General features: G+C 30.5%; 2 protein-coding genes and 1 pseudogene across 5 annotated transcripts in view; 2 read left to right on the top strand and 1 right to left on the bottom strand.

Annotated features, from left to right (window-relative positions):
- Window positions 1-218: 218 nt before the first annotated feature.
- On the bottom strand, window positions 219-6,993 carry LOC101511114 (protein YLS7). Of its 4 annotated transcripts, XR_001144973.3 has the most exons (6): window positions 6,800-6,993; window positions 5,056-6,008; window positions 4,459-4,733; window positions 3,332-4,160; window positions 692-923; window positions 219-564 (listed from the first exon to the last, which is right to left on the bottom strand). XR_001144973.3 is itself a non-coding variant. In XM_012720151.3 (5 exons), the coding sequence occupies exons 2-4, from the start codon at window positions 5,543-5,545 to the stop codon at window positions 3,357-3,359; spliced, it is 1,569 nt and encodes a 522-aa protein (XP_012575605.1). In that variant the 5' UTR covers window positions 5,546-6,008; window positions 6,800-6,992; the 3' UTR covers window positions 219-564; window positions 3,332-3,356. The 4 variants fall into 4 exon arrangements, 3 of the variants coding, with proteins under 3 accessions (XP_012575605.1, XP_004514983.1, XP_004514982.1); XM_012720151.3 differs by lacking the exon at window positions 692-923 and having other exon boundaries at window positions 6,800-6,992; XM_004514926.4 differs by lacking the exons at window positions 219-564; window positions 692-923 and having other exon boundaries at window positions 3,145-4,160; window positions 6,800-6,991.
- A 3,617-nt stretch (window positions 6,994-10,610) lies between these two features.
- On the top strand, window positions 10,611-14,549 carry LOC101512625 (pre-mRNA-splicing factor ATP-dependent RNA helicase DEAH1-like; annotated as a pseudogene).
- A 3,468-nt stretch (window positions 14,550-18,017) lies between these two features.
- The window catches only part of LOC101512293 (ATP-dependent Clp protease ATP-binding subunit CLPT1, chloroplastic), a 4,460-nt gene continuing 2,327 nt past the window's right edge, over window positions 18,018-20,150 (top strand). Inside the window, exons 1-3 of the mRNA XM_004514929.4 lie at window positions 18,018-18,330; window positions 18,421-18,462; window positions 19,381-19,490. Coding sequence (XP_004514986.1) covers window positions 18,107-18,330; window positions 18,421-18,462; window positions 19,381-19,490 — 376 coding nt within the window. The 5' untranslated portion in view covers window positions 18,018-18,106. The remainder of the gene's footprint in view (window positions 18,331-18,420; window positions 18,463-19,380; window positions 19,491-20,150) is intronic.

The following is a 20,150-nucleotide window of genomic DNA, read 5'->3' as shown; positions in this document are numbered from 1 at the left end:
ATTTAAATGTGAAACGTTAATTGTAATCATTTTGCAAGATATGTCTTGGTTATGACAATACCAGACGTCTGAGTTACTCTTCCCTTACAAATGTTTCCTTAATGAAATACCATTATATATCACATGTCATTTTCAGTCATTTAATTTAAATCATATAATTGACAAATGAAATTTGAACATAAAAAAAGTATACTATCATTTTCAATTAAATCAATGCATATTGCAATATGAAGTTTATTAATCAATCAGTCATTAACAATATATTTCCAATCAATATTAAAGAATATCACAAACTAAACACAAATAAAAACTACAAGGAATATTTTCAAATTCGTCAAATTCAGTCGGTGAATCTAGTACATAGGCTAATTTGTTCAGAATCTGTCAAATTTGCTTAGAGAATTTATAACTCGCTTGGGAATTTAAGTTTGAAGCAACCATGTTGGTCCTAAGACTAAATTTGCTTAGCGAAATTATTTTTCGCTTGGCAAATGTATGCGAATTATGAAATTTTCCCTCTGTTTCCACAATCACTCCTCAAGAACCCATCAACAACCATAATACCTGCAAAACAAATTTATCTAACATAATATATTTCATAGATTTTGAATATTTTATCCAACATCATGAACAAACATAAGAGTAAACAAATAAAAAAGAAACCTGAAATTGTCATAGTAGTGAGTTGTACCTAGCAACATGGACGGTTGATGATGGTGGAGGTGAACACGTTAATGATAGTGGATGACGATTGATGACTTGGATTGTAAGAATGATGGAGATAGTTCATTTTAAATACAATGGAGGTAATCGAGTTTGAAACAGTGGAGGAAATCAAGTTTGAAACGATGGAAGCAATCGAGTTTGAATTGGAACATCAATCGAGTTGAATTCACTAGGTTTCTGATTGAGATGATTGATATCTTTGTTTTGAGAAGAAAAAAAAAACAAGGGTTTAATCGATATAATAGAGCTTCAATTAACACGAAGAGAGAAAGAAGAGTTGAGACACATTAATTTTAATTGTGCTTATTAAAAAAGGGGCGCTACGGAAAATATAAGTGTTACTTTTTAATAGCACTTATAATATAAATGTTATAAATATTGAAAACAACTTTTAAGTGTTCTGCATTAATTACACAATGAATGCTATGAAAAATATAAGTGTCACATTTAATAATATTTAAATTATAAACACTATAATATATTATCTGTGTAATATTTAATAGCATATATAACTAAAGCACTGTGAAAAGATTTATGATTTGTTTAGACCAAGGCTATTATTTCATGAAACTTTTCCTTATAAATTAAATCAACCTTATTCAATCGTACAACAACTTCATTTATATTTAAAAAACACTCTAAAAAATAGTGAAGTAACATCAACTCTTCGTTTAGCCGATACTATAAGTGAAACAACATGGTTACCATCTCATGAATTGAATTTAAATTCAATATTTAAAAAAATTATTATTGATTATTGAGAATACAATTTTTTTTTTTTGAATAATTTAAGAATACAACTTTACAAATAAATTCATGTTGGACCCACTTGAAACATATATAATAAATTAAAGATATAAATTTTATTTAATTTATAATGAGAATTAATATAAAAGAAATGATTTGTTAATACAAAAGTTACCTAGATTTAAAAAAAAAAAAAAATATACAATTTCTTATAAAAGATAAGATTCTTATAAAAGATACGATTCATATAAAAGATACAATTTGTTAATAAAAGATACAATGCTTCACCTATAAATTAACACAACTTCATTCTTCTATCAACAATTTCTTCAAGTTTGCTAATCATATTTTTCTTGAGATCAAAACAAAGTAAAACAACATGGTTCCAACAATTTGTTCCAACAATGAATGTGGTTCCTACGATGCTGCTGGTATCAAGAACATTTGTGGGAAGTGTTTTAGAGAATGGTTCGACGGCACCACTAAATCAAATAATGAAGAACATGTTTTGGAAAAACCCGTATTTGCACCGTTTTGTTCGAATGAAAAATGTGGTTCTTATGATGCTGCTGGTATCAAGAATATGTGTGGAAAGTGTTTCAAAGAATGGTTCAACGACAACAACACTCGATCAAAAATTGAAAGCCGTGTTTTGAAGAGTCCCATATTTGATCTATGTTCTAATATTGCTTCTATCACTCTCACCAATTCTACCATTACGAAGAAGACAAATAGGTGCAAAAATAGTAACAAAGAAAATTAGACTCTGGATTTTTTTTTTTTATAATGTTGAAGGGATGTGTTATAAGAGATGAATAGGTAGAGATTATTGATATTTTTTGTTTTTCCTTAACAAAAAATTGTATTATTTTTCTTTGTATTCTTTATGAATTTGTAATTCAATATTAGTTTCTTTTTTATTCTGAATATATGATGTGATCATCTTTACGATTCATATGGTATTGAAAAGTTGCTTCTTTTTCTTGATCGGTCTCTACCCATTCCTGATATTATAGAATTAATTAAAAGTTTGATTGTTTATTTTTATCATTTTAAGAAATTGATACTCCTATTTTAAGATACGACAAATCTGATTCTTCTATTTGAACTATAGAGGGTGATGTGACATAATTAAAACAATGTGGCGTATAATTTAATGATTTAAAACTTATCTAGATGTATTAATTATTTAAATATTATTAATTAAATTATAAAATAAACAATTTCATAATTTCAAATGATATTTTAAGAGGATTTTATTGCAATTTCTTGACTATTAATCATTCAACACCGTTTATTCATAAACCACATCATTTAAAATATATCACATCATAATTTATTATTTAAAAATAAAAATAAAAACAAAAAATTAAAATAGAAGACTAATTCCGCGCATTAGTGAAAAAAGGATGACAAAAACTGAATTAATTTAAATTATAAAATTCTACTAAATTTAGGTTGAATGTAACATCTAAATTTTAACCACGAATTTTGAGAATTTTTTTTGTAAATAATAGAATGAAACTTAAATTTTCAATTGATATTTTATAAGTGCTTACGAATAAAAAAAAATCATTTTGTAAACTATTGAAATACTACAATATTTACAACTTATCTTATCTAAATTGAATTAAAGGCGCATAATTACTCATCTAATCTAAAGACCTCAAGTGAATCTCCAACTGTTAAACCTTCTTATAATATTCAATGCTGAAATATTGGACAATGTTGAATGGAGGCTCAAGAGATATAGCTTTCTTTAATATGAGAGACTAAACAATTTAAAAATGAGAGACTAAAATAGTCATCAGTGTCACTTTAATTAATAATAATATAAAGTATAAGAAGATGAACGCACCTTTGTTGTCGAGAAAAAATAAATCTTACAATGTTCTATCACGGTCGAATTCTCTCTTTATGATTTCAAACATAATTTCATTCCATGCATCAACAGGTCCCGGCATGCACCAGTGCAAGCAATCCTGCGGCGGTGGTCTTCCATCTCGGCCTCGTTTCGTAATCTTGTTAGGATCAGTGCTCCTATATGGACCGGGATGACCATCATGTCGATATTGAAAGGCTTCAGTAATATCCATCAATCTCATCTTAGATCCATTTGTCGTCTTTTTTACCGCACGGTTAAAACCTTTAACCTGTTGCTCGTACATCGCAACGAGATACTTACTTTCCACCAATTCACCGGGCGAAAGAGGCTTAGTTTTCCCAGTACATGATCCACCTGTGTTCCATCCTCCACCCTCGTAATGATCGGGTGAATATGAACGCAAAATTGTAAGTCCAGTATAATTTGCATGCGTAACAAGAGCAGTAAAAATTGTTTCGACAGATATACCGAATGCTTCAACGCTGTTGATTTTCATACGCCGAGACTTATCTGGCCACCACAATTGTCCTCCTACGATCTCGTTGTTTAAGATATATGCAGATTGCTTAGTAAACCAATGGCCAGAAGAAAGAACAACGATGTCAAATGTTGGGAGAAATTCCATCAACATCTCATCAGGGGAATCAAGATAGATTTTCTCCACACCAGCTGGAGCAAAGTCAAATGGTTCTGAATTATGTTTGACAAGCCATGAGGACCATATTCGGACAATCGTTACAGATGTAGACTTAAAATAATATCGCTGTATGTTGCGATGTCCCTGATTCTCGGGTTCCTCTGCCTGAAATATCATATTTTGTAGTTAAGCATTTAATTTGTATAAAGCACTGGCACAAACATGAGATACTAGACACGGCATTGACACTGAGTTAAATTGCTACTTTGTAACTTTGCAAATTGCATAATACAAAAAATACACCAGTCACTCTAATGTCGGACTCAAAGACGACGACACAATTTACTGAACTCTGTGATCAATCGTTTGTGTTCTTATGTGAGTTTATTTGTCTATTTTCTTTAAAGTCGGGTTTGATTTCTAAAGCTATAAAAATAAAATTAGTATGTGGAATGAAAATAACCTGCCAGAGAATACACAGCATTGACTCCATCTGGTTTCGAGCCACTGAATCGCCAATAAAAGCCAATGTCTTGCCTCTCATTAGCTCCAAAAACTTCCTCGGATCAAATCGTGGGATGTCGCACTGAAAAGGTTTCCATCGCCAATTCTCATAATCTTTATCAGGCCTACCATTACCCTGACAATTCTGCGTCTGTGTCAATACAGGACACGAGTTGTTTGTGTATAACGGTCCCAATGGATCATATATCCAATTTCCATGGTACAGATCACAACCTACATAACAAATGAAAAACACCAGTCACAATAAAATAAGAAATGCATAACAAAGTAAAAGTGATAAAATGAAACTACTCCTAACATAGTGGCTCCATTTATTTCCGAAAGAGAATAAAGCAAAGAAAACAAAAATTATAATGATTATACTATAAAATAAGAATATGAATATAGTAAGTAAAATGAAAAATTGAAAATAAGTTTGAACAACCCTGCAAGACAACAGAAGATGCAATCTGAATTACCAAAAACAGCATAGGATTCATCATTTGACTTATAATCATTAAAGCTATGAAACTGATTTTCTCAATTTTAATATTACCTTTCATAATGGAGGAATTGGTAGCAGACACTGGAATAGGTGCTTTTGAAGCCATTGCATCAGAAGTTTCTAAGCCATTCACCTCCTTAGTTACCGGAACAATTTTCGGTGAAGCAGATTCACCGAAAGGTACTTCTGAATTTGAATTAGTATCAGTTTGTTCTATTTTGCTATTATCACTTGACACACCGCTTGAAACTATCGATGGTTGAAGATCAGCGAGTGGTTTATTATCTACTAAATCTAAATTTGCATTCATGTGAAGATCAACAGAAGTTGTATTCGTTTGAGAGACTGAAAAATCAGAAGCTTTCGAAGCTGAATTCTCTACACCATAGAAATAACCATGAAAAGTGGAACCAATAGGATTTGATAGAATAAACCAAGAAGCAAAAGTTAAGAATACTGCAACTACTCCAAATGAAACTACAATCCAAGAAATTGGTCTTGCATTTGAAGAACCTTTTGGGGATGCAACCCTCCAAAACATGCCTTTCAATTAACCCTACTAGCTCCAAAGTTGACACTAAACTAAACCCTTAAGCATATGCCAACTATAGTTGGCACAGATAGTTGGACCTTCCGCTCACACCTGCTGTGATTTTGGTTCAAATCCAAAATTTCACAATTGGTAGGTTATACGTAAATTCTATTATTGTTGGCACATATAGTTGGACCTTTCGTTCGCACTTGTTGTGACTTCGGTTCAAACTCAAAATTTCACAGTTGGTAAGTTATGCGTAGGTTCTATTATAAATCATCAATGAGATTGATGGTTCTCCCAGATTGCTTCCTCGAATCTAAATTTTTTATCACCAAAAAGAAAAACTCAAAGCATATGAAAACTTTCCAAAATACAGAAACTTTCCACAACTTTGTACAACACAGCTTGAAACAATGAGTAGTTGAGTTGTACCATATCAAATTACCATCAATCTCCAAATACAACCCTGCTATATAAATCCACAACAGATAAAACAAATAATCAAAAGTGAGTGAAAATGACTACAAACTATATGACAATGAAGCATAAAGGTTCATACTTGCTATTATAGTCCAAATATTTCAGAGCAATTCAAAAACCATAAAGAACCAAAATTTAGCTTCAAGATGTGCATGTTTGGTTATGCGGTGACAAAAGTTGATTTTAAATAAATTGATTTTACTGAAAAGTGATTTTACTGAAAAGTGATTTATGTGTGGATACATTTAAGTAAAAGTGAGTCAAACTATAAATTTCAGTATAAAAATCACGAATAGACTCAAAAGCTACCAATTCTAGCTTCCGAGTTAGAATCAATACTTGAGGCAGAATCAATTCTACTCGAGAGCAACCAAACAGATCAAAATCAATTTTACGCCTCAAGAACCAAACATAGGCCCCACTAGAGAAAAAACACTTCTTTCAAACAAATTTGAGATGCCCAGAAAGGGAAAGTGATAAAAACCAATTGGGGTCACTCAATTCATTCATCAATTCATATATATTAAAAGAAAGAGTGAATATGAATCTATAATTAAAAACTATATGAATGAAGTAAAAATAGACAAAAAAAAAGGGTCACACAAACTTGAACACTTGCAAAACAAATTCAGAAATCATAAAAGAACAAACTTTAGCTTCAAGACTCAAACCCCACTAGAAAAAAACACTTTTTTCAAACAAAATTGAAATACCCAGAAAAGGGAAAGTAATAAAAACAAATTAATAATTATTAAATAAATAAAAAATGCATAAACATACATGTTGACTAGCTTTTACTCTCTTCTGGATACTATGCTTTCAAGAAAGTGAATGTGGATGCAAATTCTAAACAATGAGTGATTTATGGTACAAAGAAGTAGAGATGCAGCATCTGGCTGACACGCTCTTTAATTATACATTCTTTATTCTTTAACTTTCTCCATAGGGTCACATTTAATTTAATAATATTAAAAATAATAATAAATAATAATAAAATGCATTTTCACTAAAGTGTGCACACATGAGAGAGAGAGGGTGATGTTCTAGGGATTCATTCCACTTTATTGACATTGAAGAAATTAATTTTATATGAATCCAGGAGAAATAAAATGGAGTAAACAGTCGTTGCATTTCGATAAAATAATAAATTAATTTCTTAGACTAATTTAATACTTTTATCAAAATATTAAAATTAAATAAAACATATATATTGATTTAAGTATAAATAATCTTTTATTAAATCAAAATAGTTATATAATCTTCAAAATTGTAGTGTAAAATTAAAAAAGAACAATTAAATTGATTGGTATTTTTTAATATAAAAGATTAAATTATTATTTTGTAAATTCAAAATGATTTAAAAATTAATCAATTCTTTTTTTTTCTTCTTAAAAAATTGTAACTTACACAGTAAATTACAATGTTATGACTAAAATTCTATTACTAATTTACACCTTACATAATGAATGTATGTTAATTAGCAAATTCCTTATTTAAACTGACAAAAAGGATATATAAAATACATTATATCGAGCAAAATAATATTATTGGTATCTTCTTTGATATTTTTGAGTCAGTGATCAAAGTTAAAGTATAATTCAAGAGGTATGTTATGGGATGGTGATTTGTATCTTTGTGGATGTTTCACGATGATAAACACATGAATCCTTCTTGTGAATTTTTGTCTTTCTCTTGATTTTCTAATAATTGAACTTTATAGATGCATTAATTATTAATATATCGTTTATTTAATTACAAAAATAAAATTATTTTGAAGTTAAAAGTTAAGTATTTAAAAGGTTTAATTGCAATCGTCATGAATTTTAATCATTTTATATCATTATATTACATGCCACATTATTTAAAATATATTACATCACTATTTATAGTTAAAAAGAAAATCATAATTAAGAACCAAAATTATTAGAATTTAAAATAGAATGATCGATTTAAATAATTAATAAAAATACGAGACTATAATTACAATTAAGCAATATCTAAAAAGTGTCTAACAAAATTATCAAATGATGCATGTTTTATGTACCAATTAATCATCTAAAATATTTCCATTTGTGTTATAACAGTCAACCACAGTCTTTTTCATTTCCTATTTTATTAGTTTTGTAGATTCCTTCTAATTCAAGAGCTAACAACTACGTGAGCAACTTTTCATTTATATTAAAAAGATAATGCACCTCAACAACCTTCCATTTGTCATATACAAAGTTTGTCTCAAAATCTTAGTTTAGTCTACAAAGATTTTATGGTCATTCACTAATCAGCTTAATTATGAATTGCTAAAATTAGAAGATAAAGTCGTATGATTTTTTAAGTGATTTTATGATATTTAAATAATTTTTAATTATAACAATTCATTTATAGTTGTATGATTTATATTTAGCTATCTTAGTATTTGATAACATAACTCTATTCATTTGATATATAAAGAGAATGAGTCAAATTACACCAGTGTAACATTTATTAAATTGAAAATTTATATTATTATTAATGATTATATATACTACTATTATTAAATCATTATATTTCAATATTATAAATGAATGATGCATACGAATACGAATACGAATGAAGACTCATTTTTTATAACATATAGACTTTATTTAAATACTCACAAATCAACTTTTTCATTGAGGATGATGAGTCTTTTTCGAATGTATTATTCCAATTCCTCATATATCATACACCCCACCAAAACAATATATAGAAATTAAAATATTGTGATTGTTAAAATGTGTCACTCTTTGCTTCTTTTCGACAATTCTATTGCTTTTTTATTTAGTGTTCCATTGTGTGTGCCTTTAATTAAATTCATAATCATACCAAGCAGTAATATATATTATAATCATTAAGAATTTAAAAACTAGTACTTGTTAATTTGTCCTTGGTTTTTTGTTCACTAAGTTAAGTAATTAAGTTGCTACTATTTTCATGCATAGGTTGATGCAGCAGGCTAGTAAATATTTTCACTTGAGCTAAATGTGTGACCAAGTATGGTAATTTATAACTGCAATAATTGATATCAAACATTTTAAACAAGCTTTAGTTGGTTAATACTTTTCAAAGCTGGCTGGTAGCTCTTGCTTCATATATGATAAAATTGTAATTCCCTAACCAATTAATTATTGTAATATTCATCTTCTGAAATTTTGATAGCGAGCGACGACCTTTTAGTTAAAAGCCCCACATTGGAAGAAATAAGGTATGCTAAAGGGTTTACAAGTGATGGGTAGTCATAAGAGTTGTCAAGATGAGCTAGTCAATATGGGTTGGTCCGTCTAACCTGCTAAAACATAGAATTTGAGTCTAAATCTAATAATTTTTTTTGTCCCGGTCCAAATAAATTTGTTGCCATTTTGGACTAGCTCGTATGGGCTAAACAAAAAGTTAGCCCATAAGAGCACCAGGTAGCCCGCAATTCGCATAATCAGTATTAAAAAATAGGCTAAATTACATATGTGGTCCCTTAACTTAATTTCAGGTAACGTTTTAGTCCTTTATCTTTTTTTTCCCGACTTAGTCCTTTATTTTAATTTTAAATGACAATTTGATATTTTATGTTTTAAAATTTCAACAACATTATCCTTTTTTAAACAAAAAATCAAAAAAAACTTCAATCAAAACTCATAAAATTAATTATATTCTTCAATATAATACAAATTTCATCAAATCTGTAATGCAAATCTTCAAATAAACTCATATTTTCATACTTTATTTGATATTATTAGGAATAAAGGACTAAATCGGGAGAAAAAAAAAGATAAGAGACTAAAACGTTATCTGAAATTAAGTTAAGGGACCACAAATGTAATTTAGCCTAAAAAATAATAAAATTGAGCCACATTTCAAACAAAAAGTTAGTTCATAGATCAAACTCATTTACTTATCAAGCTCGGATGATCGTCAGGTAGTCCAACCTACATAACCCGTTTAAAAAATAATAAAAATAGTAAAATTGGGCAACAAGCCCAATAAAAAGTTAGCCCAAAAGTGATTCAACTACTTGCCCATCAAGTATCTAACAACAACGCTCATTCAAATTGAGTTAGATATGGGTTTATAATTTACACCAATTCAAATTGATTGATTCTTAACATATTTATAGTATTTTTTCAGTCCATATTAAAACAAATTTTTTTGGCCTAACTAAAAAAAATTCGCAATCTATTAGGGTCGACCTTAAACGGATCAGGTAGTCCGTTTTGACAGATCTATCCCTACTCTACAAGTCAATTTTGTAAAAATGAAATAGACTCATTATTAAGTCTTAAATGGTATCAAAACCTATTTGATCAGACTATCCACCATTTATATACGCGCATCAAACCTAATAGTGTTGAACGTGAGAGTGTTTTGAGAAAAGATACACTCCTCACTTTTCAAATCGATTTTATGGAGTTGCATAAAATAAAACCTAAATTTTAAGACATTTTATACAAAGTTTTGATATCTTACTCAAATAAACATTGCATGAATTATTGAAAACTTGTGCAAATGATTTGAACAGAGTACCAAATGAGTTTCTATTTTTATTTATTTTCAAAATAATAAAATTGTCACGTGACTTCATATCAATGTTTGGCGCGCAAAAGTTAGTAAATCCTGATCCTGATTCTTCTCCGTTCCGTGATCGTTACATTCAAAAAGATTCAGTTTTATAATTATAATAAATTCAGCATTTTTTTTTATTATAGAAGGAATTGAACGAATAAGTTACTAATTATTATTTTTACTTTCACTCAAATCCTAAACTTTCGCTCGTAAGCCGTCGCGCCACACCTCCGTCGCCGCCAGCTTTCGACCACCGTGTTCCTCCATCCGTTCACGGTTTGACTTCCTCGCTTTCTCCCTATTTCTCTTTTTCTTTTTTCTGCTTCAGTTTTTTTGTTTTTGTTTTTGTTTCGTGTTATTAATAGTAATATTTGAGATATTTTTCATCAACTTTGACTAAAAACTCAAATAAGTTCCTCAATTATCATGTCATGAATTTAATTGACCGTAGTTTTGATGATTCTATGACTAATTTAGGTTTTGAGTAACTTAGGGATAAGTCTTGATGATTTGAGGACTAATTTAGGTTTTTGATTGAGTCAGGGATCAATGATGATTGGATGACTAATTTAAATTTTTGACCGAGTTATGAATCAAAGTGATAACTTCATATTTATTCAGAGCTAAAATTGTGGTTTATTCTAAACAATTAGGTATATGGATGAATTGGGAACAAGAAAAGTTGAGTATGTAGATTGTGATTGGAGATTGTATATGTGGTGTTCTGTGTTTTTCTGCGACTGAACTATTCGTAGATCCATTTTATTGGCTAAAATTTAGAAATTTTTCCCTAGGGTTTCGATAATTACAAATAGTCTACATCTATAATTTGTCATTGTTACCACTGGTTTCTTTGTTTATTTTTCATTCAGAGTCATTTTAATTTAATTTAGGAGAAAACTTAGTTACGCTTTCTGTATGGTTCATAAGATTTCTTTAAATTCATAATATTCTTAAAGTTTGTTATTATGATCACAAAAAGTGTATCTTAAGTTATGAACCATACGAATAACAACTAAATAAATGCACCTAAATTTTGTCCTTTAATTTAATGCAACATGTTTAAAGTTGAAAAAAAGTGGTATCATCATCATCATTAATATAAATTTCAAAATATTGTTGTTAATGTATGTGGTTCTATTTTTAGGTCAAACTTCATGGAAGGCAGGAAGAGAAGTAGAACAGAATTTCAATTTAAGGAAAAGGAGCGTTCCCCTAACGAAGACAATGGTTCAGAGTCAAAAGAAATATCTCATTTGAGAAAGGTGTCAAGACAAGAGTACTTGGCGAAAAGGGAGCAAAAGAAATTACAAGAACTCAGAGATGATATTGAAGATGAGCAATATCTATTTGAAGGAGTGAAGCTTTCAGAAGCAGAATATTGTGATCTCAAGCACAAGAAAGAGATATACGACTTGCTTGTAAATAGGAAGGGGTTGGAGAGTGGAGACAATGAGTATAAAATGCCAGAAGCTTATGATGACCGGCTAGGTGGTGTTAATCAAGAAAAGAGGTTTTCTGTGGCTATGGAGCGTTATAGTGATCCAAATGCTGAAAAAGAAGAGGATTGGGAGGAACATCAAATTAGAAAGGCAAAGCTGAAATTTGGTTCAAAAAAAGTCCCTGATGATTATCAGTTTATGTTTGAGGATCATATTGATTTTATCAAGACAGCCATGATGGATGGCAATAAGTTCGATCATGAAGAAGAGATCCAATTGGAAAAATCTAGAGCTAGGTCAGTTTTAGATGCACTTCAGGAGGAGAGGAAAAAGCTACCCATTTATTCTTTCCGAGATGAATTACTTCAAGCTGTTCATGATCACCAAGTAATTGTTATTGTTGGTGAAACTGGTTCTGGAAAAACTACACAAATTCCCCAATATCTACATGAAGCAGGTTACACAAAGCACGGAAAAATGATTGCGTGTACTCAGCCACGGCGTGTTGCTGCTATGAGTGTTGCTGCCTGAGTTTCTCAAGAAATGGGGGTTAAACTAGGACACGAGGTTGGTTATTCCATACGTTTCGAGGATTGCACGTCCGATAAGACTGTTTTGAAATATATGACGGATGGAATGTTGTTGAGGGAATTCCTTGTTCAGCCTAATCTGGAAAGTTATAGTGTTGTGATGGTGGATGAGGCTCATGAAAGAACACTTTCAACTGATGTTTTGTTTGGATTAGTAAAGGATGTTGCTCGTGCCCGGCCTGATCTTAAGTTGTTGATATCAAGTGCTACTCTTGATGCAGAGAAGTTCAGTAACTATTTTGATTTAGCTCCAATATTCAAAATTCCAGGGAGACGGTATCCAGTTGAAATACACTTTACCAAAGCACCAGAAGCTGATTACATGGATGCTGCTATTGTCACGACACTTCAGATACACGCCACTCAACCTGCTGGAGATATATTGGTATTCTTTACTGGTCAAGAAGAAATTGAAACGGCAGAAGAAATCTTGAAGCGTCGGATGAGAGGTTTGGGGACTAAAATAGCTGAGTTAATTATATGCCCTATATATGCAAACTTGCCAACTGAACTACAAGCTAGAATATTTGAACCTACACCTGAAGGTGCTCGAAAGGTTGTCCTTGCCACCAATATCGCAGAAACGTCATTGACAATCGATGGGATCAAGTATGTCGTTGATCCAGGATTCTGTAAAATGAAATGTTATAATCCAAAGACTGGAATGGAATCTTTATTAGTAACTCCCATCTCAAAAGCCTCGGCAATGCAAAGAGCTGGTCGTTCAGGAAGAACAGGTCCTGGTAAGTGCTTTCGATTGTATACTGCGTACAGTTTTCAAAATGAATTGGATGATAACACTGCACCTGAAATACAAAGAACTAACCTTGCAAATGTAGTGTTAACTTTATTTAGTCTTGGTATTGAGATTGAGAAGTTGTTGCAGTTTGAGTTCATGGATCCTCCACCAACTGATTCCATCATGAAAGCATTAGAGCTTTTAATTTCATTGAGTGCTTTAAATGTGGACGGCAAGTTAACTAAGGTAGGCAGACGGATGGCGGAGTTCCCACTTGATCCTATGTTGTCAAAAATGATAGTTGCTTCAGAAAAGTACAAGTGTTCGGACGAGATCCTCTCCATTGCTGCTATGCTTTCTGTTGGCAACTCAATATTCTACCGTCCGAAGGATAAACAAGTACATGCAGACAATGCACGAATGAATTTTCACGCCGGAAATGTTGGTGATCACATTGCTCATCTAAAGGTCTACAATTCATGGAAGGAGAACAATTATTCAACACAATGGTGTTATGAGAATTATATCCAGGTAAGGAGTATGAAACGTGCTAGGGATATCCGTGACCAGCTTTCAGGTCTATTGGAGAGGGTCGAGATTGAACTGACTTCAAATTCCAATGATTTGGATGCCATCAAGAAATCAATAACATCTGGATTTTTCCCAAACTCAGCACGGCTGCAAAAGAATGGTACTTATCGAATGGTTAAACATCAACAGATTGTTCACATACATCCTAGTTCCGGGCTGGCAGAGGTCGTTCCTAGATGTGTTTTGTACCATGAACTAGTACTCACCACCAAGGAATATATGAGACAGGTCACGGAAATAAAGCCCGAGTGGTTGTTGGAGTTAGCCCCCCATTTTTACAATCTCAAGGATGTTGAAGACTTGAGTTCCAAGAAAATGCCCCGTGGACTTGGACTTAGAAGTACTAGTTAGGAGGTGGTTTTGTTGGAGGGAAAAGTGCGTCTCTGGAGGGAAGTACATTACTTGCTTAATTTCTTTCTTAGTAAATCATTATCATACTGGTTCTGCAAAAGACTTGAATTTTTTAAATTTGTTTATGAAAGTCTTTTATAACCTTTTTTTTCATTTTGTGGTTAGTTTATTACCTACCTAATGGACAGATGAGAAATATATTGGAGCATATATTATAATTTGGAGTTTCATTTCTTTAATATTTTCCATTCAGTGATATATTTGTGTTATCATTAAGACATTAATTAATATGCAGTTTATTAGCTATTTTAAATAGTTGAGTTCCTTTCACTGATAGTCTATATGGTTTGAATTCCCATGTTCATTCAGTATAAATTGTTCTATAGCAGTAATTTATTCTTGTACTGAGGTTCCATGTCATTGCAGGACAGTAACATTAAAAAGCTGGTTTCTCTCAGTGATGAAGTTTTTCAACTTGTCATGTGGGGATTTATATATATTACCTAGGTAAATCATTTGCCTAGCTGGATGAGATTTCTTATTATTGAGCATGATCATTTAATTATTTACCATGGGCTGTTCTGTTATTATATACTACCATAATATCATAATTAGGTATAAAACAGATGGAAATAAATAAGTATTGCAAATGTCTTTGTCCAAACGAAGTTGTTGAGCTCTGATGGCAGACAGCTGCTGCTGCCCAACTCTGTCATCAGGCATCTTTTACTTCTCTGTTAAGGTTCGAAAAACAAAACAAGAATCTGGAGATGAAAATTTTGTCTCACACCATGCTGCCGAAGGCTGTCATGCAGTTTTGGCATTCAGTTGAGCTACTTCTAGACAAAGATGTTACTGACCATAATTGTATTGGTGGTTTAGTATAGTAACGGCACAGTATCCGTGCGGAAGCACAGGTATTTTACTAGTTTTTTTTTATATTTTAAACTCAGTAACAATTGGCTTTCACAAGAGCCAAGTGACTTCAAGGAAGTTTATTCTTGTCATAACATTCTTATTCTTGAAGAACTTAGGCCAATTAGGATAATTTTATTTGAATATTCTTTGTTTTGTTCTTTCAGTTTCTTCTTATGATAGCGATGTTCAATCTATTTGTTTCATGCCTCCAACCAAAATGGGGAAGAATATGTGTGTCTTGTGCATTGATTTTGCAACCTCACCTCAATACCATCTCACTAGTTCCATCAAAGCTATAAATTAGAACTTCTACATGGTCGTGCATGGTGGTTTCGTGCTGTGGTTCCAAACATACTCTAAGAACAAGAAGAGATGGTTGATTCATTAATTTTTTGAATGAAATTTTAATGTATTATTATTGCTTTTCATCCTTTACTCGTTTTATGCTCTGATGATTTTAATTGGATGATTGTGTGTGTTGTATAATTATTCACATATTGCTCTTACACTCTATTGAATATATTTGTAGCCTGATTGTTAGCTATTTATGTTTTGCTTTGATAAATTTTTACTTACAACACTTTACGTTGTGGAAGTTGTTTAAACAATTCAAACTCAACTTTTAAGTCCTGAAAAGTGAAAACTGTGTCATAATCAACCAGCAATAGTACAAGAAAATGGACTATTACAGCAAGATGACAAAGTTAATGAAGACTCTGCAACAAATGTATGAAATATGTAAGATGACAAAGTTAAAGGAATTATGTACAACTTGGTGCATTTGGTTGGAGCATAATGCAATTATGTTTAAAGGAAAGGTTGCTAGTTTGAATGAGGTTGTCGATAACATTTAAATGTTGTCTTGGATTTGGTTTATTTACTGGGAGGGTTGAAATAGAAACTTGGTTTTTTCAAAGTGTTTGAATCTCTTGTGTTCTGCTTTGATTGGTGGCTTCCACACTGTAATTTTTGTGCTAGTATGTTTAATAAAATGTTTGTTATAAAAAAAAAATTAAGCCATTTCAAATACTATATAAAAAAAATAATCTTAGAACTAAGAGAGGCCACCTGGTCTAGTAAACCATAAATTCAAGTCTGACTTATACAGTCATATGATGGTTTTACAAATAAGCATATGCGGGTTTCTTTACCATTTTCTAAAAAAAAAACCTTGAAACATTGAATATAGACTACAAGGATCTCCATTTCCAATTTTTATTTTAAACATAGAATATAGAATTCCTTTCGAAGTTTAAATCAAGGATAAACAAATTATAAACCTGGCTATTGAAAAATAAGTTAACAAAAATTATCTTTACCCCAAAAGATAGTCTTTGACACTTAAGAATTAATGGACACTATAATACATCTATGTCACCAATTCACTAAGCTAGTATTTTTCATTCCCTAATTAGATATTCAAATAGATATTTTAGACTTCAAGTTTGTAAGTTCGATCTATTCATTCTCTCAAATTTACTAAACAAAAATTTAATCTTAAAGTTAAAAATATCAATCAATTTATTTCCTCAATTAAAATATTTCTTTTGTAAATATCTATTAAAACTAATAAAAAACGTACAGATTGACTTAAATAATTTTTTGTTGCATCAAAACAAACATAAAATAGTTAACTGTTGTAATGCATCCATAAAAAAAAAATTGTAATGTAAAATAAAAAAAAAGTGACTTAAGTGATTCATATTTTTCAATTCAATAATGCTTGTTGTTTTAAACACATGGTCGAAGAAATACAAGAATTACACTAATTTTATATTACAATTACTTTTCTATCCTTGCAATTGTATTTAATATTATCATCATACCTTGTTTGGTGAGCTTTTCACACCTTTATCAAATCTTGTGCACAGTAAGTTAGTACATTATAGCATTGTTGTTTTCAATTTAAATGACTAAATTGTCATTTCTTAATTTCTTAATTTAAATAATAAATAAATCAATCAATTCTAATAATTAAAAAAATTAAAATGATTATCTACTAAAAAATAAAATTTCAATACCATAGATAAATAGGAATCAAGTAAAAATATCTAAGTACTTTTGTTTTTCTTTTTTATCATCTAAATACTTCATCTTACAAAATACTTAAAAATTACATTTTTTTTTACTCATTAATTACTTTTCCTTATCTTTTATGTAAAATTCAAAACCTCAAGTGAGTCACATTCACTGATAGAAAGAAGATGAAAGTCTTCGTTAAATTCTAATTTAACCGATAAATATTAATATTATTAAATTAAATATTTATAAATATCTTAAATTTAAGACTTAATTGTTATCGATTTATGAAAATAATTTTCCTATTTTAAAAATCGACAATTTAGTCTTTCCCTCGTATTTTTGAATTTAAAAAAATGAAATTAACATATTTTTAATGATGCTACATACAATTATATGATATAGAAGCATTTAAATATATTAATTATTCATATGTCATTAATTAAATTAAAAATATAAAAAAATTCGAAGTTGAAAATTAAGTTTTTAGTGCATTTTATTCTAATTTCACAAGTGTTAATCAATTTATATCATCGTATTATATGTCAATTTATTTAAAATATGCCACGTTATTTTTTAGTTAAAAATTTAAAAAGAGAAATTAAAATTGTCGACGGTTAAAATAATTGAACTATTCGTCAATAAATTAGAATAGAGTAACTAAAATTATAATTAAACCTAAATATATAAATATAAAAACATGTGTGAATTTTTTTAAAATTTCATCAAATTACAATAACAAAACATAAAAGAAGATGAAAGTGTGCACACTACAAATTCATTCAATTAATCCAACCTCACCTTCCAACAATATTCTCAAAACCTCTCTCTCTCTCTCTCTGTCTCTCTTTCTCTCTCTCTCTCTTCAATGGCTTCCATTCCCACTTTCTCTTCTTACTCTCTTCTACTAAAACCCAACAACACTCTCTTTCCCCATTCAAACAACAATCACCAATCATGTACTCTCTCTTTCTCCTCTCTTTATGGAACCAAACTCACTTTCCAACGACCCATTTCATCAACTCGTTCCTTTTCCATTACAAATTGCCGTGCAACTTCAGCAACGGTGTCGTTTAGTCTCCCCACTGCTCCGTAAGTTCATTGTTCTCTTCAATTTTGCTTATGGGTTGGTTCTAATTTGTTTAAAGTTGCTGACTTTTTTGTTTGTTTTTTGTTTTGTAGGAATTCACAATCTGGTGAACCTAAGAAAACCCCAAATCCAAAGTGAGTTTTTTGCTTGGTCATGTTTTTATCATTGATGATGAATTGAATTGATTGTGTAAAATTGATTTTAGTTAAAAGTGACTTTAATTTAAAGTGGTTTATGTTTGAATATATTCAAGGAAAAGTGATTTGAATAACAAATCGTAGCTTCAAGTTAGACTCGGTTTTGGAGGCAAAATTAATTCTATTCGTTATCATTCAAACATGTCAAAATCAACTTTATACCTCCATAATTGATTTTGGCTCGTCTAAGCGTGGAACTAAACATGCACTCAATCATGTGTAAACCTTCAATTTGGTCCCTACTATTTGTAATTTTGTATTTGGTATAATTATTAGTCTCCTTAAATTATTCTCAATTCTTTAAGTTCATGTTTGGTTTCATTTTTGGAGGAGTTAAAATCAATTCTAAAAATGTAAAATTGATTGACATATTTGGATGCTATTGAGTAGAATTGGTTTTGACTCCACAGTTAATTCTAACTCGAAGCTAGAATTTGTAGCTTGAGTCCAAACGTGAATTTTACAGTTAAATTTATTGTTAAATTTACTTTTACGTGAATATATTTAAACATAAATCACTTTAAGTTTAACTCACTTTTAACTAAAATCAATTCAGTCAAAATCAATTTTTATCGCCGTACAGCCAAAGACATACTAAGTTAGTCACTCATTTGCTTTTACGATAGAAGTGAGAATGAAAGTTTGGGGATCAACTTGATTGTATGATGATACTTTAGGGACTATTTATTACATTTTTATAATTTAGAACCCAATAGGAGAGATAATGATAGTCTAAGGACCAAATTGAAGGTTTACTACTCAATAATTCATTCATGTAATTGGGCTGCTTTGTTTTGTGGTTAGATAGATGACACGTTCCCTTCATTTTGTTCTGTTTTTTTTGTTCGGTTTAAGTTGGTCGGCAAGGGCTATAAAGTCATATGCAATGGCGGAATTGGAAGCGAGGAAGCTTAAGTATCCTAACATAGGAACTGAGGCACTTCTAATGGGGATTTTAATTGAAGGTTTGTTGCAATGCCTATTGGTTTCTTTTATTTTCATTTTCAAATTATAATAGCAAAATGTACCTCTCTTTTGGCTTGAAATAAGTGCTTCTCCCATTGAATTTGTCCAAGAGAGCGTTTGGCTAAGCTGTTATGTAATAGGTGGTTTGTGTTATGTTAATTTAAAATTGAACTTCGTTGTTATGCAATAAGTGGTTGTCACACATAAGAGTTTATTTTATAAACGCCTAAATTTAATAAGCTATTTGCATTTGGGTACAGTTTTTTGCATTCTTAATATTGCGTTGGAGGAAAATTTACATAAGTTGTTTCCATAAGCTATATATGAGTAGCTTATTAAAATAACATGGAAACAGATTATGGGCATCTTCACATATAAACATTTTTTATAATCTCTTCCCAATATTTATACAAGTGCTTTTGTCAATAATATCAACTTTAATAAACTTTTCTATACGTCATCTATATGCCATTAGGATGGACCTTTTGGTTGTGTTATTTTGATATGTTCCATTGACATCCTTTGTCATAAGTTTGGTTCCTATATGGATGCGTACTTGTCAAAAATATTTTGATGCTTTGTGCTTGTATGTAAGAGCCAAGAGTGGATGTAGAAAGATAAGCACTATGATGTTTTCTAGCAACTGCATAGTTTTCCCT

The sequence above is a fragment of the Cicer arietinum genome, chromosome 8, assembly GCF_000331145.2.
Source record: "Cicer arietinum cultivar CDC Frontier isolate Library 1 chromosome 8, Cicar.CDCFrontier_v2.0, whole genome shotgun sequence".
Classification (NCBI taxonomy): Eukaryota; Viridiplantae; Streptophyta; class Magnoliopsida; order Fabales; family Fabaceae; genus Cicer; species Cicer arietinum.
Note: the sequence above shows the minus strand (reverse complement) of the source record. Positions and strands in the feature narration are given on the sequence as shown.